Source organism: Condylura cristata, unplaced genomic scaffold (genome assembly GCF_000260355.1).
Source record: "Condylura cristata isolate star-nosed mole 26May11 unplaced genomic scaffold, ConCri1.0 scaffold00011, whole genome shotgun sequence".
NCBI classification, from domain to species: domain Eukaryota; kingdom Metazoa; phylum Chordata; class Mammalia; order Eulipotyphla; family Talpidae; genus Condylura; species Condylura cristata.
The window spans coordinates 23369880-23395809 of NW_004567112.1; the positions used below are offsets into that span (position 1 = coordinate 23369880).

Here is a 25930-nt window from a genome sequence, read left to right on the forward strand (position 1 = left end):
GGCTTCCAATTTTTATGAGAAGTTTCTATATTTTACACAGAAATGGGAGAAATGTGTTTTAAAATCTGACTTCAGAAATAGAGACAAAGATTTTTTTTTTTTTAAGATTTTATTTTATTTGTACATACAGAACTGGGGTACAGGCCAGAGGCTCAGGGCGGTGAGAGGCTTCACCAGAGACAGAGTGGGGAGCAAAACAGGCAGATCCATGAAGTACACTGCTGAGGGGAGCAGCGTGCGGCACAGGAGAGGTCTGCCACGCCATGTGGTCACCTCCAGGGTGGGTGGGGATCGAACTCATGCAGAAATGGCTTTAGCTTCTCAATGCAGTGCTTTAACCCGCTGCGCCACCAGGGAGGGCCTATTTGTAGCAGTCTTACTTGTGATTCTCAGTTGTCTTTTATCTATTGCCAATATGGATATTTATAGCTGTGAGGCAGATTGGAATAAAAATCTGCATGTCTTATGGTAGCTAATCAAACTTTTATGGGGAGATAAAGTTCAACCCAGAGGAGGAGTTGATGTAGAAGATAGTGTGGTAGGAGGAGCAGGGGGGACAGCAAGGAGGGGAAGGTACAGCCAGCCGTTAGGACTTGCAGAGGCCGAGACGAAGGAAACCCAGCTTATTGAGCACACCCCATCCCCACAGAGTACATTGACAGAGTCCTCCCCAAGATCAAGGGCTCCAGTACACCTCTTAATGACCTTTTGGGAGATCTGTACCATGCAGAGCTGGTACTGGTATTGGTGATGGTGTCCTTCAGATAGTAACAGGACGGGGGTAGAGGTGAGAGCTGAGAGATTCAACAAAGCTATAGTAGTTGTAGAGAGGTTGAATAATTGAATACTCAAGCTTAGACTAGCTCATTGTAGTCTTTACTGAGCTGCCACTCATGAATGCCAGTGTGGCTGAGGTGGCTCCTTGAGTATTTGTCTTCTGTGAAGCCTTTGGTGATTCTTCCATATCAGAATCCTGGATCCTCCTGCCTTCCATGGTATTTTTGTCCCCATTTTCTCCCTTAGGTTTATAGCAAGTAGTTAACCGTAACTGCCTGTTCTACCACATTAATCTCCTGGCAGCAGATACCTAGCCTTATTCATCGCAGTTTTTTTCACAACCCATAGTTTGTTGGGTTATAGTCCCTTTTTGTAATAGTTACTCAGTAAATCTCACTGAATTAATTGAACACAGCTGACTGTGTCCATGGAAATCCTGCCACTAGTATCTGTGTTTATAGATCGTGTACACTTCCATAAAACAGGATAGTGTCCTTGGAGAAACAGAGCTTTATCATTAGAAGTAACATATAACATGTAACAACTAGGCTATAGTTGGGCATTTTTGGTTTTGATATAGCTTTTGTTGAGCTGCAATTTACATATAATATAGTTTACCTATTTAAAATAAATAATTCAATGGTTTTCTGTATTTTTACATTTATGAAACCACCACAATTGATTTTAGAAAACTTATACATCATTCCCAAAAGAAACCCTGTGCTGATAGCCTTCAGTCCCCATAGCCCTAGGAAACCACGAATCTATTTTTTTTTTCATCTCAATAGATTTGCCTATTCTAGACCTTGTATATTAATGGAATCTCCAATATGTGGCCTTTTGTGCCTGGCTTTTTTCACTTAGCATAATTTTTTCAAGGTACATTCATGTTGTAGCATATGTCACTAAGCTGTCTAAAGCTTAGTGGAAGCTGGTGAGCAAGTGTTATTTATCTCCTGGCTAGTGGTTGTAGTTCAGGCTAATGTGAGTTTGCCCTACCTACTCTCATTAAAAATATGGCCTCCCTGGTAGCAGAGCGATTTGAAGCACAGCACTAAGAAGCTGAAGCCACTTCAGCATGAGTTCAATCCCCACCCCGGAGGTGATCCACATGGTACGGCAGACCTATCCTGACCCAACCGCTGCTCTTCTCAGCAGTGTATTTTGTCAGTCTGCCTGTTCTGCTCCCCACTCTGTCTCTGGTGAATCTTCTCACTGCACCTGTACCTCTGGCCTGTACTCCAGTTCTGATTGCATAAATAAATAAGTCTTTAAAAGAAAATAATCAGATCTTGGAGAAGATTATTGGGATATTGGTGGTGGGCACAGTGTGAAAACATATTTGTAGAGGTTTGAAACTGCAACCCCTAAAACATTACAATAATGTGAACCAACTTTATATTAATAAGCATAAAAGAAGAAAGCCAGACTTGGTTAATGGAAATTCTGTGGCGGTATGCTGAACTTGCATCCCTGAGTAATTATGAGCATTCAAGTAACGTCTGTGAGTGCCTAACATGATACCTCAGGTCTTGTATAAGGGTCTCAGTAACTTTATGTGTACCATTTCAACTTTTTAGATTTTAATAAGGACTTGTCAAAATCAAGCAATAGATAAACTTTAAATTGGTATTTCCAGTTAAATTTACTCCCCCACCCTTTTGTTTTTGTTCTCCCAAGGCTATGCCTTTCTGCTGTTCCAGGAGGAGAGCTCAGTACAAGCTTTGATAGATGCTTGCCTAGAAGAAGATGGGAAACTCTACCTGTGTGTGTCAAGCCCCACCATCAAGGATAAACCAGTAAGTAATATGCAGCCAGCTGTTACTTTTCCAGAAATCATGTGCAATTTAATAACTGATCGTCTCTTTTGTAATGAGAATGCTGGCAACTCGGAACTACTTACACAGGGTAACGTTGCTGTGCAGTGAAGCGGGGCAGTTGTTGATGGGAAACTCATAACCAGTTACACAGTATTTCATTTTACACCTTTAGGAGTGCTTGTAAACAAATATGCCCTTGTCTTCATTCACAGCTCTTTTAACTAATTCTTATTTAGAAAGTCAGACTTGAAATAAATTATGTGCTTAGTGGTTTCAGAAATTGATTTCTGTCATTATTTCAGATCCAGGACAGGAATAATTTCTTTCTTTTTTAAAGATCATAATTGTCAGTGTTTATGTGCCTTTGAATACAAGGCATTGTGCTGGGTGGCATTCAAAGATAGCTAAATAGAGCCGTCTGGGTGAGGAGCATCTACTCCAAAATGATGACTTTGTATAGAGCAAGAGAGGGAAGGTGGAGAACATGGAGCCAGAATTTTAAGTAAATGTATGCCTATGCAGAGTTTGTGGTTTGTTATCTTTAAGATTTGCTGTTATTGATTTATGTATACTAGAATTAGGTGGGGGGGGGCATAGGGCAGAGTGTAGGTCAGGGATGTGGGTGGTGAGAGGATTCACCAGAGACAGAATGGGGAGCAGAACAGGTGGATCTATTGAAATACACTGCTGAGGGAGCAGTGGGCAAAGCAAAGAGGTCTCCTGCTCCATGTGGGTCAACTGCCTGGCTGAGGATTGAACCCATGCTGCAGTGAACCAAGGAACATAAGTGAGGAAGTCACTGAGTCAGAGAGAAAGAAACTTCTCCTTCCTCGTTACAGAACTGGAGAAAAGTATGTAGATAACAGTAAAAGTAGGCATCTGTGAGAACTTGGGAGGAGGGTAAGTTTGTATGACAAGATTTGATTCTAGGAAGGGGGATAGAGTAAAAATAGTGATATGAATGGGCAGAGGACCAAAGCAAGTCTCTACCACGGCACCTCTGTGATATTTTACAAGGTGTGGATATTTTTTTGGAGAAGGTTTATTTATTTTTTATGCATACAGAACTGGGGTACAGGCCAGAGGTGAGAGGAGTAACCAAAGACAGAGTAGGGAGCAGAACAGGCAGACTGACAAAGTACACTGCTGAGGGGAGCAGTGGGGAAAACAGGAGAGGTCTGCTGTGCCATGTGGGTCATCTTCCTGGTGGGGATTGAACTTGAGCTGAAGAGGCTGTGGCTAGCTTCATAGTGCTGTGCTTTAACCCATTGCGCCACCAGAGAAGGCCCAAGGAGTGGAACTTTTTGACAGCTAAGTTTATTCTCATAAATGTACATAGGGAAAGAGTTGGGGTCAGACATAGAGTTCCCCTGAGTCTTCATTGTAGCATTAAATAATGTTCTGAATAGTCATGTATAGTCATGTAGTCCTCAAAGAATCTTGGTTTCTTCATCTGAAAAATTAGAAAAATAATTGTTCCTCTCTGGGCTGTTCAGAAGCTCATATAAAAAGAAAATGAGTGTGAAAGCCTTTTATGAGGTCAGGTACTTGTGCAGATGTAATTGGATAGAGTTCTAGGACTCTCAAGAGCAGGAGTCGAGCCCAGCTAGACTGTAACAGCTGTCGAAAAGAATGGTGATATCTACAACAGGGTTTATAATTGTTTGCCAAAGAATGATGTGGGCAGTTGCAGAAAAGCTAAAGAGAGAGTTCCTAAAGAATGGGGATATTGAGTCATGTTCGAATAACTGATGCAGAAGAAGCTAGGATTTAGCAAGTGTCAAAGTGTCTTTGTGAGTTTCTAACTCTGGGAGCATTGCCAACTTTTTATATCAACAGTGACAGCATTGAAGAAAGTAGCTATGCAGGTGGGGAAGAAACAGTAGGTGGGCGAAAAGAGTAGGGAACCATTGTCACCTTTGGCCTTGATTTAAGCAAAGTGGAAAGGTTGTGTTTTATGAGAGAGGGATGGGAAATGACCAAACAGGAATGTTCAGTGCTTCATCTGAGCACATAATAAGAAAGTGGAAATAAATTCTTTAAGTCTCTGAGATAATGATGAGATCAGAAAGACTGTACTCATTAAGACTGGGTCAGATGTCTGTGTAAATGGTCAATCTCCAGAGAGATTCTGCCATGGGCATATCCCATAAAAAGGGGATGAAAGTGAGCCATGAAGAGTTAAAGTGGGATTAGAAAGGATTAGAAATATATTTTTATATCTTAAAAAGGCAGAGGGGTAAAGGTACACATTGAAGTTGTTCTGCCCATTGTAGATAAAAATGTCAAACTGTGGGGAGGAGACTGGAATTAAGCAGATGGCACTAGTGTACCTTGGGAGGGTCACATCACTGATTCTGTGGGAGCAGTATAACATGCTGTGTCAGAGAAAGCCCACACAGTACCAGATCTCTCTTGAGAGTGGAATGAGTAGTGCTGGTTTACAAGTGGCAGTGGAATAACGGCAATACCACAACTATTGAGGGTTTTCTCTCAAAATTGCATGCTACTCTTGGCATGAAAGACTTTTGAAAATAATTAGTGTGAATATCTGTTTTGGAAATGTTTAAGAAGAAACTAACTTTTATTGTTAGTATTTCTATAAATTTCTGCCTTATTGCTGAAATAAGTTTTCATTTTCTGAGCTCGAGTGAGGCAGTTTTGTTGAAGCTTGGTGAATTCTGAGTGGTAACTACCAATCATATATTTCTCAAAACTCAAAATTTCCAGCATTAACATCTTGACTAAAACTTAGGATGGGAAACATCCCCAAATACCTATAATTCTAATATAATTCTAGATTATCGTTTGGATTCCAGCTCTTTTGAATCCATTTTTGAAACTATCCCATTCTTGATTTAAGCTCCATGTGCCCCACTCCCAGCCTTATTTGACCACTTCCCTACACCATTTTCTGTACAGTCCTCCACACTTTCTATTCTCCCACAGAAAGTGAGAGCTGAGTTAAATGTGGTAGTAAGTGAGGACCTTGGCAATAACTCAAGGTAAAATCAGTCTTTGGGCCTTATTTCTTAGCATGGCTACCTTTCAGAATGCTATGCCCTCATTCCGTTTAGTTCTTATGAATTCTCCCTGGATTTCTCCTTTGAAATATACCATGTTCTGAAATGAACACAGATTTTCTATTCTTTGTCCTTCTTCCATATCCCTCCCCACCCATGTCAAACACCAATTCCCTTTGTGTGGATTAATTCAGTCAGAATTTTTTTTTTTTAATACAGAGACTGGTGTCAAGGTCCTCTTTCACTCTTTCTAAGATTATATTTGTTTTTTAACTCAAATGAACCCCTCTTTAGTGAGTGTTAGATAGTACTAGGGAGATATTTTGGTTGGTATTTCAATTAAATGACTGCATTCAGATTATTCTATGTGTAGGTCTGCCCCTGAAAGATGGCAAAAGGAACTATATTTATCCTCTGAGTGACTCTTCAGTCCCAAAGAATCGGATGAGCAGGAGTTGTTACTACAAAGTTTCTAGATCTGTGATCCCCACCCCCCTCCAGCAAGAGCAGTGTCATAGCTCAGATGACTCAGGCAGCCTAGAGGATAACCGTGACCTGTGCAGGCTTCCTTTGAAGCAGGCAGACATTGTGACTGTGATCCCTCTCATCAAGGTGACTCTACTTTTTGAATGTATAAGTGGGCTGAGTTGAAGACAGCAAAATGATATAGCAGGAAACCTAAGAGGATGTAGCAGAGAGAAGCTAAAATAGAGTAACCTTGCAAAGAAGGTGAGGGAGGAGACAAACACATTCTAGAACAGTTTGGCCAGAGATGTGGGATAACAAATATCTTGAAAACAGGATCAAAGAACATTTCTTCTTCCTCTTTCTTTCAGTTTATAGCACAATCATGTCTATATATCCTGACATATGACAGATTGATTTTGCTATAGATTTAAAGCTATCATATCACACTGAAGTGTGTTTCTGTGGGATTAGTTCTCTAGGTTATTGCTCAGGTAACATGGTCATTTCACTTTAAAAATTGAGAGACTGGTTTAATTCCTTAATATTTAATTGTACTCAGGCTGTCATTCTGTTGTCTTCTACCCTTATTTGTGTATCTGTGGGACCACTAGTATTTTTTTAAAGATTTATTTATTTATGCATACAGAACTGGGGTACAGGCCAAGGGTGAAGGGGTGTTGAGAAGATTCACCATAGTCAGAGTGGGGAGCAGAACAGGCAGATCGACGAAGTACACTGCTGAGAAGAGCAGTGGGCCAGACAGTAGAGGTCTTCCGCACCATGTGGGTCACCTCTGGGATGAGGATCAAACTCGCAGTGAAGCTGTGCAGCCATCTTCACAGTGCTGTGCTTTAAACCCACTACGCAACCAGGGAGGGCCCTCACTAGTATTTTTTTTTTTAAAGATTTATTTATTTATTTGTACAGAACTGGGGTACAGGCCAGAGATGCGGAGGGTGAGAGAATTCACCAGAGACAGAGCGGGGAGCAGAACAGGCAGATCGAAGTACACTGCTGAGGGGAGCAGCGGGCGGGTCAGGAGAGGTCTGCCACGCCATGTGGTCGCCTCCGGGGCAGGCGGGAATCGAACTCATGAGGAAGTGGCTTTAGATTCTCAGTGCTGTGCTTTAACCGGCTGCGCCACCAGGGAGGGCCCCTCACTAGTATTTTTAATTACTCCTCTTTAACTACAAAAAAGCCCCCAGATCCTTTTGCCTGAGATACAAGATTTTCCCAGTCTGACTTCACATTTTTCCAAGCTTACTTTTTTTGTGTTTTTCTTTTGAACCCTACATTCCAACCAGCTGAACCATTTCTGCTCCCCTCTCAGTTTCTAATTTCTAACTTTATTTTAAGACCCCTCTCAACTGCCATCTCTTTCCAGAAATTTTCTTTGATTACTGTACCATTGATAGTGAATCATACCTAACTCCTCTCCAGCCTTCATGCAGCTTCTTTTTTAAATGCTGTCATCCTTCAAACTATGTTTGAGTGCCTGCCATGAGAAAGCCATAGTACAAGTTACTACGGATCAAATCATACTATGAAAAGATGTAAAATCCTGTGTTCAAAGTATTAATGGTATAATGTAGATAGAACAACTATATAAATAGACAAGTCTACGGAGTATGCCACATAAAAGTTTCACACATAAATTAAGAGAAATAACATACAGTGAACATAGGCAGTGATTAGGTGCTTTGGAGAGTCATATGTACCTATAGTGGTGAAAGAAATACTGAATAAAGTGTCAATTTGAACTAGACCTTCAAGTATGAAGAAAGTTTGGAGACTGACTTAAAAAGAGTAGAGATGTGGGGAAATAGTTTTGAAGGAAAGGCAACAGTATGAACACAGAAATGAGAAATTGTGCAGTGTGAATGGAGATCATTTAGGCTAGCTAGCTGAAACACAAATATGTGATGGAGTAGAGGGAAATTAAACTGGGGGAAATATGCAAGGACTAAGTTACAGGGCACCTTGATTGACTGACTCAGTGTTTGGTATATGGTATATTTACTCAGACTCTTTCATTTTCCACAAGTTACTACCTTCTAAGACAATTACTCAGCCCAATCAAATCTGATTTTTTGTGTTCATCTTATAATTCATGCCTAACTTATATCATATATGTGATATGTCACCTTGGAAATCTCAAACACTCTGGTCCTCTTGATGCCTTGATTTTTTTATTTGTCCTTTGAATTCTTGGACTAAGTTTATGGCTTGGGTACCTTCCATGATAGGAATTCCCCAAAGGAATTCCTTATCTAAAATTAGAGAAATCCCTCCTATGCATAATAAATCTTACTCCCAGCTCCTGAGTTTTTGAATTTGCAAATTGGTCTAGAGTTTCTTAGTGCTTGAATCTTTGGAAGATATCATGTCTTTTCTAGGGAGGTGTAAAAGATGTTGCTGATCAAGGGACTCAGCGATGTCTAGTGGGCGAAATAGCCAGTGCCACTTAAGGGATCACAGTCAGTGTTTTCTAGGGTGTGTTCTGAAGAGCACTTGTTCTGTCAAGTACTAATCTGTTGAGAGGATGATTGACAAAGGATTTGCTAATAATAATAGGTATCACTTACTAAGCACTTAAGTTGTGCATTTTATGGTCATTTTCTACTTGAATTAGAAGTGTCCAGAGCCAAGAACATTTGGGAAACATTGCTATATTGGGGTGCAGTAAGTAAACTTGCCTGATATTGTTTAATCCAGCATGTCATATACCTGTTTGGGGGATTATACTTGTGAAGATTCTGGTGGAATTAGTATTCCATGAAACTCACTAAAAGAATAAGCTTCTTCCCAGGAAAAACTTAGGTAACTTGAACTTTTCTGTGTACATTCCTCTCAAGAATTTTAGTGATCAGCCTGCCAGTAACAACATCCTTGCCTTAGTACCATGGAGCTGAAAATACACATTTATGTAGACATTGGACAAAGTTGTCTGGCTGTAAAGCACGATTGCCTAAGGCTATAAACTTGGAAGTTAAAATAACTGAATATTTTGCCATTTCATTGCAAAATCATTTTCCTGAGCTGTTAGTTTTGTTAGTTTGGTATAAGAAGAGTCTATTGGTCATTATTTAGTGTGTTGAGAATGAGTCAATTTGGAGAGAAGAAAGAGGTTAACCACTCACTAATAAAAATTATGCATTTTGACATGTCCATGAGACTGTTGGGAAGCAAACCTTGGAAGACAAGGAATCGTGTCTGCACACAACACTGTTGCACTAAAAAGAGTATATGTAGAATTTGGGTCAGATAAATCTGAGTTTGTCTTTTAGGTTGATTTCACTCTTCTGAGCCTTAGTTTTTCTGAAGTGGAGATAATTTTGCAGCATTAACATTGTGATGAGGTTTAAGTGTGACAGTGTGTCAGATATCTAGCACAGTGATGTAGAATAGGTGACCAATAGTGTTAATTATTTCTTTTTTTTTCAAAAGGGAGTTATCTATCATGCTCATGATTCTAAGTGATAGGAAGCATCAGCAGTGATGATGAGCACTGATTGGGTGGGTCATCTAGTAACATCAACTATGTGCTGATTAAGCCCAAGCCCTGTGGCATACACTGGTGAGTGGGCAAACTCTATTGCACTGCCTTTGGAAGGTGGCTGTCAAAGTCAGTAAAGAGAGTAACCTGTCTGCTCCCCAGGCATTGATGAATCCTTAGCATTAACTAAGGAATGGACACTGTGCCAGGTGATCGGGATCCACAAAGAGATACAGGTCATGCCTTAGAAGGATTCTAGAGCCCAATAGAATTTGAAATAGACAAGTGACTAGTAAGGGAACTAATGAGTTATACGTGGGTTGATAGAAGTATTATAGGGAGTAGCTATGGTGGGAGCTCAAAGGGTAAGGTGTTCAGATGTTTGTGAGGGAGTCAGGAAAGCCTTCAGAGGTAAAGTGGTCTCTTAATTCTTCCTTTTATAAATTATTGCATTTGATTCATAATGGATTTATTGAAACAAGCATAGAGGAAAAATATACACAGGCATTTTTAGGACACAGTGTATGCGTGCTCACAGGGCATTGGGTGTCCTGGTGAGACAGTATGGAAAGTACTGTTTGAGTTGTTCAAGTGTAAATGAAGGTCCCAGAGGGGGTTAAAGCCTGTGGTTTCCATGTACCAGGAAGACTGTGCAGCTTGGTACCAATAGTGGGGGTTTCCTTTTCATCCCTATCCTGTTACCTGAACCTGGTGGTAGAGCTGGACTTCCTAGAGGGCAGGAGAGAACTTCCCAGCATTCCTTTTGACTTCCTTTTAGGAAGAATCCTGGCTATTTTGATGAGACTTTTGGGAAACTGTCACCTTCTTGTATCTAAAGAGTGGGAGGAATAGAATGAGATTTAGTTTTCTGCCTTGGAGCCCAATAGAGCTCTGACCAGGGTCAGATGTCTTATCAAGACTCAAACGCTGGTTAACTAGTAGGTTCCTTTCTGGCCACAACCTCCAAAAGTTAAAGAAAGGGCTTCTCACCCTCACCAGCAGTCAAGAGCAGCATTTGAGAATAGTCACTATCTTATAAGCTCTTAGAAATTGGCTGGTTTGTTTGTTAGGAAGCTCTGTGGTAAAAGTTAGGTTGAAATGAGATGCCAAATATGAATGTACTTCGAAGAATCCAAACCACAATTTTTGCTGTTGTGGCTGCTAGTTTTTGTGGTTAATAATAATAAAACAACTCTGGATGTCATAGACGAGATTAAGATTCTGCCTCACAAACCACACACTAGTTTGTTTTGTGATACAGTGGGCTACCCCCATCATTCTGTGAGCTCTGTAATGCTTAAAATAGAACTGCTGACAGCTGAGGTAGTTCTATAGCTGAGCTGTTGCAGTGGTATGTCAGTGGACCTAGGTTTAGCTGACTCATCCTGGCTTTCAGAACTGGGTTGCTGCTGCTTGTTAGGGAAAGCAGTCCTGGTGATTCTGCAGTATTTTTTTTTTTTTGATGCATGTATATTAAAAGGATTGTGCAATTAGGGAGTGAAAAATGGAGACTTTCCTGAAGAGCTTGAGTAGGAGTAAGTCTGAACTCTGAGCTGTGTTCTTTGTGGGAAAGAGAGCACATGATAGGGTGGGGCTGAGGGTCAGGTAGTTTCCTCAGCTCACTACCAGATTGTAGTATTAACTCTGAACAGTTGGCTGGCTATAGGTGGCAGCCTTGAGATGAACAGGTGGAAAGGAAGGCATGTATAGCTGGGTGTTTGTAACCTAGGGAAGTAACCAGACAAGGATGAATGAAATACAGGGTGAGCTCAAGTGACATTTTTTTTAAAAGATCCATTTTATATATGCATACAAGAACTGGGGTACAGGCCAACATTGTGGGGGAGTGAGAGGATTCACCAGAGACAGACTGGGGAGCAGAACAGGCAGATTGACTGAAATACACTATTGAGGGGAGGAGTGGGTGGGTCAGGAGAGGTCTGCTGCACCATGTGGGTCATCTCCCTGGCCGGGGATCAAACTCATGCTGCAGTGGCTGCAGCTAGTTAGCTTCATAGTGCTGTGCTTTAACCTGTTGTGCCACCAGAGAGGGCCCTCAGGATGACATTTCTTGGTTGAAAGTGTCTGAATACTAAATAGTGATTAACCTGAGATTTATAGAGCTACAGGGAGGCTTGGTTATGTCTGAAATTTGAAGCCCTGAGGCCTTTGTTAAATACTGTTCTTACCAAAACTGTTTTCTCTTATCCTGTTATTAAGGGATTATTTATCCTATACAATAAATGTGCCTTATATATTTAACTTTAACTTAGAGGCTTTCACAAATTTTCAGAGAAATTGTCTTCTTTTGGAAATGATGTTATCTCAGTTTCCTGTAAAAACAAATGACCCATATTGCATTTCTTAATTTTTTTTCTCTAGCTCTTGACTTAATCTTATCCCTGTTAATCACTTTTGGATTAAGTGGAAACTTTTTTTTAAAGATTTGTTTATTTATACAAACAGAACTGGGTAGAGGCCAGAGGTGTGGGGAGTGAGAGAATTCACCAGAGACAGCGCAGGGAGCAGAACAGGCAGACTGACAAAGTACACTGCTGAGGCGGGTCGCATGCAGGTCAGGAGAGGTCTGCTGTGCCATGTGGGTCACCTCCATGCTGGGAATCGAACTGTGGTCATGCTACATGGCTGTGAATGGCTTCATAGTGCTGTGCTTTAACCGGTTGTGCCACCATGGAGAGCCCCCAAACGAAAACTTTGTTTTAGGGAACTATATTAGATATTCTTAACAGGTAGCGATATAATCACACTGGTTTAGTAACCTCTCTTTTGTGGAGTTTAGTCAGAAAATCTTCAGTTCTTTTAACATTTGTTTATTTGAATTTACTATAATATTCATCACTTAGAATTAATTTCTTAAGAAGAAACCTTTTTAAAGTAGTGCCAACAAATAAATGAGGGAAAGGCCAAAATTGGAGTGAAATTTCTACATTTTCTTCAACTAGTCCAATTTTTTGTGTTATAGTTATATAGTTATATCAAAAGTAAAACACAGTAGTGTAGTGTTATCCAAAGTGTGAATATTAATAGTTGTTTTGCAAAAAAAAAAATCGTTTCATGGAACTAATTATGGAAATTCTGGGTTAAACATTTGATTTCTTTACTGTAGAACTAAAGTTTTTAATTAACATAAAACAGTAGGTGCCATGAAGCAAGAAAGGAAAAGAGAGTTTGTAACTTTTTCTAAACTCTAACTGGCAGAACAACCAACTAAATTTTATCACATATACTGTGGGAAACCTTGAAAAGGAAAATGAGTACGTTCAGTACTAACTGTTAATATCAATAATGTTATATTCTTTTAGATTTCTGGAAGGCCAGTATCATAAATTGGTATATTTATACTATCAAGTTTTGTGTTTGGTTTTGCCCTTATCCTTCAAAGAGCTTGCTTTTGGAGATAAGCAGTTATACAACGTAGCTTATTAATTTAGAAGACAAATGATTCAGCCAAAAGTAGGGTTTATGGTCCTGACTAGAGCTTCTGGAGGAATGATTGGTTAAAAAGAAACCAAAGAAAAGTGATCTTTATATTTTCAATCATGAATCTTATGGAACACAACATTCCATTATGAACTGTGTGGTAACTTAACAATGCAAGCCGGAGATTACAGACGGCCCACGGGGTAGATCTGGCCTGCAGATAGTTTTGTTTAGCCTGTACAGTGATTTTAACATTTGAATTGAAATTTGTTCTCAACATTTTAAAATTTCAAAGCTTTGGGTAAAAGTCTCAATTTCTAACTGCTCTTGAAAAATGGAAAGTAACAACATTCACAAATGATTACTTGCTGGAGCTGAGAAATGTCTTCCTTTCAAAGGGGTGGTTTACTCTGGTGTTGTCACTGACTGCCTACTAACTGTTACAAATAGAGGCTTTGCCTTTATCCTTAAAAAAGATTTTGTTCTGAAGGCTGGACACATTTATGCTGTGTGTCCCTTACAGGCATTTGGTTTTGTGTGACCCCTTCTGTTAGGACATAACATGGCCAAGGACTGGTAAGCAAAGGTGTCCAACTGGCACAGCCTCTTCTGAAAGTCACCTTTACAAACGAATGCTGTCAGGTCGCTCCAGGAATCTTGTGAGACTCACTTAAAGGAATCTTCACTATTTCTGGTGGCATCTCTATTCTTGTCCTCAGGGTATTGAGGCTAATACTGCTCAGAGTATGGCCTGTTTGGCGACATAGTAGAAGAGTTGTTTCATAAACACACAGTGATCCCTGTATTTGTTAAAGTTGTTTTGCCAGAGGAAAATTATATTGAATTAGGACAGTTCAAATTTCATTCATTCTCAAAAATAATTCCTAAAGAAACAGATTTTAAGATTTTATTTATTTATTTATTTATTTATTTATGCATAGGTCAGAGGTGCTAGGGCTGAGAGGATTCACCAGAGAACAGGCAGCTCTACTGAAATATACTGCTGAGGGGAGCAACAGTAAGACAGGAGAAGTCTGCTGTGCCACGCGGGTCACCTCCCTGATGGGATTGAACTGATGCTGCAGTGACGATAGCTTCATAGTGCTGAGGCTTAATCCCTTGCACCACCAGAGAGGCCCAGAAACAGGTTTTTTTTTTTTTTAAGCCATTTTTATTTATATTCTACTTTTCTATAATATACTTTAGTCAGCTTGTAAAATGTAATATTGTAAGATGAAAAACACATACTTACACAAATCAGGACCAGAAAATATATTCAAAGAGTAAGTCAGAAAGATGAAACATGGGCCCTTCCTGGTGGCACAGCAGGTTAGGACACAGCACTGCAAGCAAGTCGTAGCCACTTCAATGCCAGTTGGACCCCTGGCCCCAGAGGTGATCTGCATGCCCAGCAGATCTCTCCCATCTGTCCACCGCTCCCTTCAGCAGTGTATTTCAGCACATCTGTCTGTTCTGCTCCCCACTCTGTCTCTGGTGAATCCTCCCCACTTCTATATGCATAAATAAATAAGTCTTTTTAAAAAAAAAAGAAAGATTAAAACATGAATATTAGGCCACAAATTCTGAGAATAAACCTTAGAAGATAAGAACATGTCTTATGTGAGAGTGAATTTGTATTTCAGAGAGAAACACAGGCTGTAAGAGAAACTTATTAGTATAAACATTGCCTCAGCGTTCCTTTTTGCTTAGTGTAGAGTATGCTGTTGTTGCCTGTGTTGACATTTTTCTGATTCTGCAATGGTGCGAACTGTGAGCAGCTGTTTTCTGGTAGCAGCTGGGAAGTGTGGGTTTTGTGAATAGGTTAATCATTACTTTTCTCTAGCATCTTCTTCCTGTATGTTTACCTAGTCTGTAATGCCATGAGGGTAAGGGGATGGGTTGGGCGTTATATGATGAAATGAAGATGGTTGATGGTGTAGAAGGAGAGAAGAGAACATAATAAAACTTTTAACAGGGGAGTTTGTAGCCTTCTGTAGAGTCCTTTTGGACAGCAATGATCTCTAGCTGGCATAGGAGGCTGCATGGTCCATGCCGCTGATTAAATGAAACCAGACCACTTGGATTGTTTTCATTTGTGATCCTCTGTCCAACTTACCTTACCAGGTCCTGAAACTCCTTAACTATTGTATAAGGAATGAGACTAGAAGAAGAAAGGGTTCATTGTCAATAAAGATAAGTTCTTCTTTTAAAAATATTGGTGATGTTAGAATCTTTATCCTTACAGTATCAGAAAAAATTTTGATCCTGTTTTTAATTAAAAATTAAACCTCATGAAAACCTTCAAAAGTGGTGCCTTGTGATTTTAATGCATCTGCCTTTGTGGTAAATGTCAAAGGAATTAATGATAATTTAGTCAAGGAGACCAAATTTTATAAGGGAAGAACTAGGAGTTCTGGGCTTTTTTCTTTATTCGTGCAAAAAAAAAAAAAAAAAAAACCTGTAGTACATATGACTAAGTAGTATAAGAGAATTGTAAACAGGTCCAAGTTTTCAGGGTCTGAATGGAGATTTTATGGTTTCTGGCTAACTGGGGAAGACAACAGTGTCATAAAAGACAAAAAGTTAGGTGAGAGTGAATTTTGTAGCAATCAAGGTGTTTTGAAAGTATAATTAGAGATACAACCTTTCAAATGGGATTCAAGCTAAGCCACATGAAAAATGATCTCATTTCTTTACATTAAATGTTGATGGCTGAACATTGAAGAAAATGAAGAATTTTGCTGGTCCTAAGGAAATGAAAATTTAACTTTTGTTTCTTACCCTCATCATTTAAGGGAAAAGGGAAAGGGGTGATCCTTCAGGGGAGACTCTGGTTTCTCTGCTTCTGCACATAGTCATTTCCCAGAGCACATGACAGGCGTGGGGCTGGTGGGCAGGGTGAAATTCGCCCTTTTGGTATGGAAGGGTATTCTGGGTATTTTTGTTTTATTTTTCTTTAGGCTATTCCTTGATAATTCATTTATAGACTTACAGGGGTATGTTTTAAGGTTAAGATTTTGATGGATTACCTTATTTTTTATTATCTAAATTACAACCTATAGGTAGGAATTGAGAGTCCTAGTGAAGAAAAATTTCCAAATATATAGAGAAGCATATTCTCCAAAGATTTCTGTTTCTACTCAGTCAAAATTTGTTTCAGTCTCTAGACTTGCTTTTACTCAACCATATCTACCACCGGTAATTCCATGCTAACTTAATGAGTGTTACTACATTAAATTATATTGCTGAAAGAGAAATGTTTTAACTGTAGGGGATGATAAGAATTTTAAAGCCAAACATATTGCTAATTTTTAGAAAATACTGCTAATGCTCCTTTCCCTCCCTATAGATGGGCTGTTAGAAAGCTAAGTGCTGTACTGTGACAGGTTAAAGATAGTCTGTCATGCATTAAAATGGATCAAAACCAGACTCTTCCTCGAAAAGACTGCCTTTTTTTTTTTTTGAAACCACAGGTGGTTTCTGAAGGTTTCATGGTGTATATCCAAAGTGTTGAGTATAGAGCCTATAAGTCGATTCCCCCAAGAGTTCCATTGAAAGGCACTTAATGCAGATTACATTAACTAATAACTGGATATTGTTTGGGTTGTATATGTTGGAAAATGCACAAATCAGTGGGTTTGTCTTTAGTCACTCATTTGGGGTTGATGGAAATGAAGTAAGGACCAAGTAAACAACTTTTTTTCAGGTGCAAATTCGACCATGGAACCTAAGTGACAGTGACTTTGTAATGGATGGTTCTCAGCCTTTGGACCCCAGAAAAACTATCTTTGTTGGGGGAGTTCCACGACCCCTTCGAGCTGGTGAGTGGAAATAGTAACACCACAACAACAAAACCAACAACAAAGTCCCCAATGCATTTAGTCTTCGATATTTTCTAGGTTTCTGATCAACTATGCACAATCATCAAAAAGAAGGCTCCATGTCAGTTTTGCTGAGCTTTTCTCAGGATTACATACATGCTTTCTCCACAAAGTGGTCTTACTTCTTGATGGTGCAAGAGTGAATTTCATTAAACTGTTTATTTCAAATGCATGAATTCTATTTAGTGCTTTCCTATTCCAGCACATATTTTTAATAATAATAACAACGGCATATTTGGCAGAGTGCACAATGACACATACAGAAGTGCCCTATGACAGACAGATCTGGCCAGCACAGCAGCAGGCCCACTCAGTACTGAGCCAAACCTCTGGTTGGCGTTTGTGTCCCTGGGAATCAAGCTGAACTACTTGAAACCGGTTCCTATTTTTTCTTAAGCACTGTGAAAAATTAAATATTTGAGAATCTTTACTATGATTCTATAAAGACTCCTGTTTTTAAGTCCCTTTCTAGTGATGAAGTCATTGTCCCTGCCAGGGTGTGGCAGAAGCATCATTGAGGCATGTAAAGTAATGCTGAGCTGATAGTTAAAGCTGAAGACAAATCTAGTCTTCAGTGGATAAAGTTATTGCCAGCAGAATATAATAAAATGATTTGTAAGATTTAAATCTTAAGTGCTTAAAATAATTGAGTTTTTTAAAAACTGATGCCACTGTAATTGCAGGTACAGTGTTGTCTGTCTTGCTTGTAAGTAACCTAAAAAGTAAAACAAAAAGCAGAGATCATTAAAATCAAATTGTAAAACTGGAATTACAAAATATATTTTATAGCTCTCCAGCTCTATAACTTGGGCTGCTTAATTCTGAAAGTTCTTCAATATTTCTAATTTATTTATTCAACTCCAATCCACTCCTAAAAAAATAAATTTTGACTTACGTAACAATCGAGTCTCAATTCTCAGCTTCTAAATGTGTAAGTTATGAGTTTGGCATGTGTAATTTTACACTGTTTCAGAAATTCAAGTATCTTTGGATCTTACTTTTATTCTAATGGAAAAATGTCAGAAACAAAGAAAAAAAGCAGTGCAGCAGAGATGCCTCCCCCTTACTTACTGTCACAGAATAAAGCTTGGGGGGGCAAACTCAAACAGGAAAGGTATTATGAAATGAGGGCAGATGGAGCCCTTTGTTTCTAAACTATTTGTGCTTTTAAAAAAATTGTGGTAGGTGTGGTGTGGTAGCCTATGTCTGACGAGTGTGTTCTTATCCCTCTAAATTTTATACAGTGTTGTAAACCAATCTAAACTCTATTAAATATACCTGTAATTTTTAATAATAAATATTTTTCTTAATTTTGTAGGAATTTTTTTTTAATTGTGGCTGATTGCTTGGTAGAATATTTTTCTAACTAGGTTATGTTTAGAAGTAGAAAGGGAAAAAATATCCCCTTTCATATTATTTTAATTGCATATATATTCTAAAAAAATGGACATTGATTGCTAGTAATCTTTTATTGCACCTAACTGTAGAAAATACTTTAATATTTTAGTTACACTCCTCTTGTTAGCTGGGAATCTGGGGGCAGGGGAGAAAAGGGGGAATTCTGTAAGAAACATCCCTACCATATAAAAATAGCAGAACTGGCCTTAACATCATGTGTCTATTTTTAAGTTACAAATACTAGCTTATAGACTAAATTCAGTTTATTATTATACACCATTTATTCTGCCTTTATGTGACTCATTTTCCTTCTGTAAGTCCTATGAAGATCCATTTTTCATACTGTTACTGAAGGACAGGAAACCCACAATGCTGAACTATGTTCTTTCTTTAACGCAATTCTATGTCTGCAAAATGTTGCAAGTTCTAGAATTAAACAAGAATTATGTGTAGTTATCTAGTCAGAAATGGGGTTTGTGTTCTCTGTTAGATACTAAGCCTTTTATAACTTGAAGTTCTTTTAGTTGTTATTTTTAAAGCCAGGTTAAAAAAATTTTTAACTGCCTCATTTCTGCAGTTTTTTGGATAGTAATATATAATCACTTGGTCTAATGGAAATGTTCCCCCATTGCCAAAGCTCCTAAAAATGTAGCTCATTTTTAGGGGCTAAACATCCTATATTCACATTTCAGAATTTTACTCCTTATCCCCACACTTCCAGATTGGAGGCCATATAATCTAGACAAAAAGCCAATATCTGCAGCTTTTATGCATGTTCATAGAATTAATTATGTTTCTTTGGAATATACTGATCTTTTAGGACTAGTATTTGCCTAGGAATAAAAGATCATTGTCAAAGTAATTCCTCTTGATTTTGCTAGACAATTTTAAATTGAATACAGACCAGTATACCTGAACAATTAACATTTATTGAGCATCCACTCTTACTGGCACTGAGCAAGTGTGCATCATGTCAGACTAAATTAACCTTCCAATATTGAATTTCAGCTCATTGTCTATAGAGAGTCAGAGATTTCGGAACAGAAGAAAATGCAAATGTATTCTGAGGATGCTAATTCAGAATTAATTGGATGCTAAGTTATACTCTTTAATAGAGTGATTCTCAAATTTGGTTTTGAAATATTCCAGGACATTTCAAATTATTTCTACAGGGATGTTGTGTTCATGGAATTCTGAAAATTTCAGACAGTGTCTTTAGAATGATTCTAAAATGAATATAGATGACCATGTTCAATAAGTAACATTTTAGGTGTCCATATGGGTATTTTTCCTTAACCTGAGCTTTTAATATGTCACAGTGCCTAAAATGTTATCTCTTCTCCTTTGGATCTTGTGAGACTTTGTATTTTTAGTATTTCCCTGTTTAAGATCATTACCAGGAATAAGTTATTCTTTATGTATTCCTTATCTCACCAAACAAAAATGTACAAATACTTCTAAAGAAACAGTGGAACCTGTTTTAAGCAATCCTGTCCAACTGAATTTAAGTTGCTCCTTCTTGTTCTTTGACAAGCATTCCTTTTCTAAATTCTGGCTGTGGGGGGCTGGGGGGAAATCATAGGCCTAGAAATATTAACCTAGAAATGGAAAAATACCAATGAAAAATCCAGATGTTTAGATCACCTGATAGTTATCTTTAAGTCAAATAATATCCTGTTCCTATCATCTCTTGTCCCTTCCTTCCATCACCCCCATCAGTGACAAGGGCAAATCAAGGACTGTTTGTCTGAAATCTTTTGGTGTTTCTCAGGTTTTATTTTCCCCCTACTCTCCAACCAATCCTACCCCATGCTAAGAAAGCCTTTGGCTAGACTAACCATGCCACCATGTGGCTAAAGTTTACATATTCATCAGAGCTAGTACAATGAAATGGGCAGTCTGTCTGGTTCTTCACCCTGCCATCACCTGGGAGTGTAGGTGCTTATTGCCACTCTTCACTCAAGACTGTAAGCAATATATCTTCCTGATTCTCAACATAGAAATAGCCCGTTGGATATGTCTGTGGCATTAGGACCTGTCCATAATTCATCACTTTACTCTGAGAGGAAATAAATGCCTGGCTTGGGTGTTACAAGGAGACCACCAGGAAACAGTAGAGAAAGCTTTTGGTCCCTGTATTCTCTCCCATGTATAAGTATGAGTATCTGACTTTATTTAAAGCTTAGATAGCTGCTTTGAGGTATGCCTCAGCAATAAAGCTTCAGGACCCAGCCCCTCCCCGTTTTGCCTGGATTTGAAAAACCATGGTCTTCCTCTCTGATGAGAGGCACGTTCTTCCATTTTTCAACTCCATTTGCCCATCATCTGTTTCCCAACTATTGCCTTGCAGATTCTTTCAGTCTTTTTCTCCCCTTCTGCTATTCTCTGATGGATTCTGACATTTCCTTCCCTGTCCTTCCCTGGACTGTTGTGAGGAATGGGATGTAGGAATCAAATCCTGACTTGTGGCTGAGGAAATACGAATATTGTAACCATATCAGACAGAAATCATCTTATCTTAAGGTTCTCAAGAATGGAAACTTTTTCTTTCACGAAGTCCCAAGATCAGTATGAGTTGTCCCAGATAAACTCTAAATTGGACATACTGACTTGATGACCTGTGTTGCCCTGTGGTTAAGAATTTTCTGATGTAAGCATATGTTTGTTTTCCCCTGCCCTCAACTGATACTAAACTTTGCCATATTGGCGATAGTTTGAGTAACATTAACATAAAGCCAAAGTAAGACTAGAATAAATGGGTGCCTATAGAGCAGAAACCAAGCCAAGTTAATGTTTGGTAAAGATGTATGAGTAGAGGGAAAATCAACCCTTGGACAAAGCTAAACATATGAGCACCAGTCTGTGCTCAGCAGGGTACTCAGAACTCTTATACAAGTTTAATTCTCAATATACTAAGTGTGAGGCTACAGCTGGTAGTCTTTTCATTTTAGAAACAAGGAAAAAGAATTCAAAGGGGTTGATTGGTCTAAGGTCACAGTAAGTTAAAAAAAAAAAAAAAAGGCTAAGATTCAAACTTACATCTCCAGACTTCAACTTTGGATCTCTTTAAATAGAAGGAAAACTACTTTATCAAGCTGAGATCTGAGATGTTGTCTCAAATCTGTTAATTCAGACTGTTAACTGTTAGTAACAGCCAACTTACTACCAGTTTGATTTAATCAAATTAAGCACTGCTTTGTCTCTGGTTTGTTGGTTGTTCATACCATTTATTTGAAAATATTCTTAATTTCCCAACATTCATATGCTAAATGTAAACATATGAGCACCTGTCTTCACTTACAATAAATGAACTTTCCTGGTAAATCAGCTCCTCATTTTGGTGATCTAGAATGTCCACTCATGTTTCATCTTCTTCTACTTCATCCTTAGGTGCCCTATGCCTCTTTCCTGCCTGCTTTGGTACTTCCAAAGAGAAGAAATATGGCTTCTCATTCACAATTTAGAATTGGAATGATAAATGTAATGTTTTTCTCTTTCCTGCTCCACCCCACCTGACTCTCATGCTACCTCAGACTTAGACATTGCCTATGAATGACTTTGAAATCTAAATAAATGATAGAAACAGAACTCTGAGGTGGGGGAGTCAACATGATTTCCTCTCTGGTGCGCTACAGTCCCTTCAGATCTTTCTGAAGAATCAGAAACAGATATACGGAACAATAATTGGAGTTCAAACTCAGCTTCATAGACATAATCATAACCCAAAGGAATTCATGGGCTTGCTCTACACTGCACACAACTGCAGTGTCCTTTCCCTCTCCAGTCTGTGACACAGTGAAACTCATCACAGGAGCCAGTGTGTGGGGTAGCCTCATCACAGTGTTGCTGTTTTCATAGCAACTGAGATGACTTGAATTGTCTTAAGAAACAGTATGCTCTTGGGTATTACTACCAGACCTGCAATTTCTCACCCCTGTGGTGACCAGACAGACCATGTGAGCACTGAGTAAGAGGGAAAAAATAAATAGTGGTTTGGAGACTCCTAACTTCCTCATGGACACTGTTTATTCCTGCCATCCCCATCCATCTGCCTCCTTCAACTGTTTGTGTTACTCCAGGAATAACATCTCCCTGAGGTTACATGTTAAAAACATGTTCCTGGAAACTACATCTCTGTCCTCTACACAGGATAGTTTTGAATGAGGATCCACTGTCCTCATTAGAATAAGAATTCATTATCATAGGCTTAGAATGTGGTTTGACAATATTTATTAGATAAAACACATCCTTGATCCAAAGGCTAAGACTTTGTGAGCAAAGTTGAGAAGAGAACTCAAGATATAGGTCACAAGATACAGAAGGTTCTAGTTAACTTCTGCCAGATATTTGCTAATTTTCTTTTACTTTTCTCTCCTCTCAAGTCATCAGAAATGGTAGCCCTCTTCTCAGCTCAGCTCCCCTCCCAACAAAAGAAAGGGATTTATGTGTTGATGATACTTTAAAGAATCCGTTGTGCATTCTGGCATCTGTAGGTGAATTTTTATCTTCTATAGCTTAAAAAAAAATCCAAAACATAAGATTTGAGGAAGGCTTACATTGTATTTTTGTTACCTATATAGTAGATGAAATGTATTAGTATTTTCTCTTTTAAAAGCTGTTTTTACTAAGTGGTTACTTTTCTGCATTATTAGAAACTGTTTAAATTATATCCCTCTGGTGTTCAAACCCACCAAGAGATCAGCCTGCAGGAAGGTATCCTTTTAGTGTAGACTTGCTGGTTGAATAAAGGACCAAATGCAAACAATAGTTGTTTGATCATTATTTATCTTTCTTCAGGGGTGATCACGGTATTAGAACTTCTGTAGTTAAAATTAGCTTAGAGAGTTGTTCATCTCTTTCTACAAAAATCTCTTCCTTTTTTCACCTTGGTTTTTTTTTTCAGCTTCTCAACAAATTACATTTCACTTGAGTGATACTTTATTGGCTCAAAGTATGCAGACCTTTTGGTAGCCAAGAAAATGACTGTATAGATGCTTTAAGTGGAAATTATTTATAATTAGTTTCATAAAAGCATAAGTAAGTGAGGGTTTCTGTTTCCTATCAAAACTACCCAACTGCCAACAACATCAGCCATGGCCTAATTTTTTGGCATGCAAAAATGGTTTTCCAGCAGTTAAATTCACAAAGTAATGGAATGTTTGTGCTTGTGGAAGTGCCTTCTTTGGCAGCCAAGGATCCCTAAAATTCCTTTGGAGGCTACTATACTACAGAAGAACCTGTGATTACAGTAACTCTCCTCCTCAGCTGGAGCTTCAAGCTTGCAAATGGAATACCTTCCTTCTAATTCAGACACTTCCTTGAGTCCTTCCTGCACTAAAAGAGAAATGCCAATTGGCCACTTGCCAACATTCTTTTCCTGGTCATTCACCAGGCTGAAGGAGTGTTCACTCTCTTATTCTGTTCCAGAAGAAGCCAGGTCTTTGGAAAGTTAGTTTAATTTACAGGCTCTAATATTACTTATTTTACTAAGCCTGTTTGACCAATAAGGGAAATCCATTAGTGTTGCAGGGAATTAACTCTAACTGATCTCCGTTAGTGAAATAACATTGGCCTTACAAGTAGGTGTTCAAGCCTCCTTGGTGGATGAGATGAAGAATACGGAGTAACTGAACTCTGAGACTCAGGGTATGTGTGTGATTCTTATTTCAGTGTTCGAATAATTGTGATTCCTGGATCCAACCCCAAGACTATAGTCAGGGTCTATTTGGGCTCTATTCAGCAGTCTCGTTTTTGTGTGATTCAGGAATTCTGGCCATAATTCCCATAGTTGGGATAGCTTTTTGCTTTTCTAATAGAAACGCTTATTCTTGGTTTTAGTTATTGCTAACTTTTTTTCTCACCTTCTGAAACTTAACCTATTAGTTACAGGTCTTTCTTCCTAGTGAATATCTATACTTAGAAAACAATCACTACAATTAGGCAGTCAGGTTTACGAAGAAAATTTGAAAACCCTAAGTAGAAAGACAGCCTTTCTATTATTAGCAACATGGCTTTTCTTACTACCTCAGCAGCTTTAATTATAGCCATATTTGATTTCCTTCTGCTCGGAGAAACCCACTGGGGTTCATATATCATTTAGCCCTTCATCCTCTATCTGTTGCAAAGTTCTTACTTCATCTCACCACACTGTGCTGCTTTCCTTCTCCCCAGATACGGACTCCTGTGACATTCTAGTATGTTATGGTCTCTGGACACTGTCTGTGGCCTAGATTATCATCTATTTTTCTTGTCTTCTGCTTTCCAAATACCATGTATGTAGGTGTTTGAGGGACGAGGGTTGTTGGGTTATCCCCCAGGGGTAGGGTTAAGTCTTTTGGACTTAAACTATGTGAATGGCCTGAAAGGAATGGTCATGCTTGGAGAAGGTGCCGCCCAGTATCAAGTAAACAATTACCTTCAGGCAATTTGGACCTAGGTAAGTAACTGCTACATGTCTCTCCATTGTACCTTTCTGGTGAGGATTAGAAGAAATGGACAGGAATGCAGACCAGACTTTGGGGTTTATAGCATAATGCAGAATATTTGTATTTTTTCTGCCTCTTTAGCATTTTAGTGTTTCCCAGCACATTGTTAAGTGCTCAATAAATATTCATTGTTGGAATCATTACTAATATTATTTAGAATTTAGAGTGAGAGGTTAATGTGGAGATTTTTCAGCTGGGATAGAATATTCTGTTAAAAAATTTTTTTTAATATAGATATAAGGCTGTAAACATATTGCCTCTATTTAAAACAGAGTTAATTCTCTCTGTGCTTAAAATTAATATAGCATTGTGACTTTGGTTATTGCTTTCAGTTGTAGAGGTCAGTAAGTAGGGCTGTTTCTTATTAACTTGTTAGGGCACTGTGAAATGCTTTGCCTACCCAGGACCCACTCCAGTGGACTAAGATATTAGAAATTATCACAGGAAGATTACTGATGGATCATTCCTTTTATACTGTAGCTGAATTTCTGATTGTGTACACTCCGTTACACTTGTAAATTCTTAATTTTTTTTTCATTTTGTTTTTAAATATCCTGTGAGAATCTCCCCCACTTGAGTTTTAAGACTGTTGTGGGTACTCTTCATGGTACTCGACATGGGTTTTCCTTTTTTAAATCATACTGCATGATCCTTAAGTAGTTCTTGATTTTTCTGGGCAGAAGTACCTTCTAAATGTTGATACAGAATCATGTTTATTTTCTTACAGTGGAGTTGGCAATGATCATGGACCGTTTGTATGGTGGTGTCTGCTACGCTGGCATTGATACGGACCCAGAACTGAAGTACCCCAAAGGTGCTGGCCGCGTGGCGTTCTCCAATCAGCAGAGTTACATTGCAGCCATCAGCGCTCGCTTTGTGCAGCTCCAGCACAATGACATTGACAAACGGGTGAGCAACTGCTCTGGGTATAATTGCTGTGGGAAAGAAATGAAAATGTTTTTTTGGACCCCTGGGGAGAAAAGCACTTTGTGATCATGAGTGAGGAGCAGCTCTGCCTTGTAAGGCTTTAGTGCAGGAATCCATCTAGGCTGCCAAAAAAAGAAAGAGCACCTGTGGTATTTAAGGCACTAATGGACCATCTGCCTCACTCATCTCCAGGGTGACATTACACTTATGAAAA

At 38.8% G+C, this 25930-nt stretch overlaps 1 protein-coding gene across 7 annotated transcripts in view; it reads left to right on the top strand.

Moving 5' to 3' along the window:
- Positions 1 to 25930, top strand: part of CPEB3 (cytoplasmic polyadenylation element binding protein 3) — a 172405-nt gene that overhangs the window by 124368 nt on the left and 22107 nt on the right. For all 7 annotated transcript variants that reach the window (XM_012723761.1, XM_012723762.1, XM_004680631.2 and 4 more), the window contains 3 exons: positions 2458 to 2576; positions 16732 to 16846; positions 25517 to 25698. In XM_012723761.1, the coding sequence (XP_012579215.1) occupies positions 2458 to 2576; positions 16732 to 16846; positions 25517 to 25698 (416 nt within the window). The remainder of the gene's footprint in view (positions 1 to 2457; positions 2577 to 16731; positions 16847 to 25516; positions 25699 to 25930) is intronic.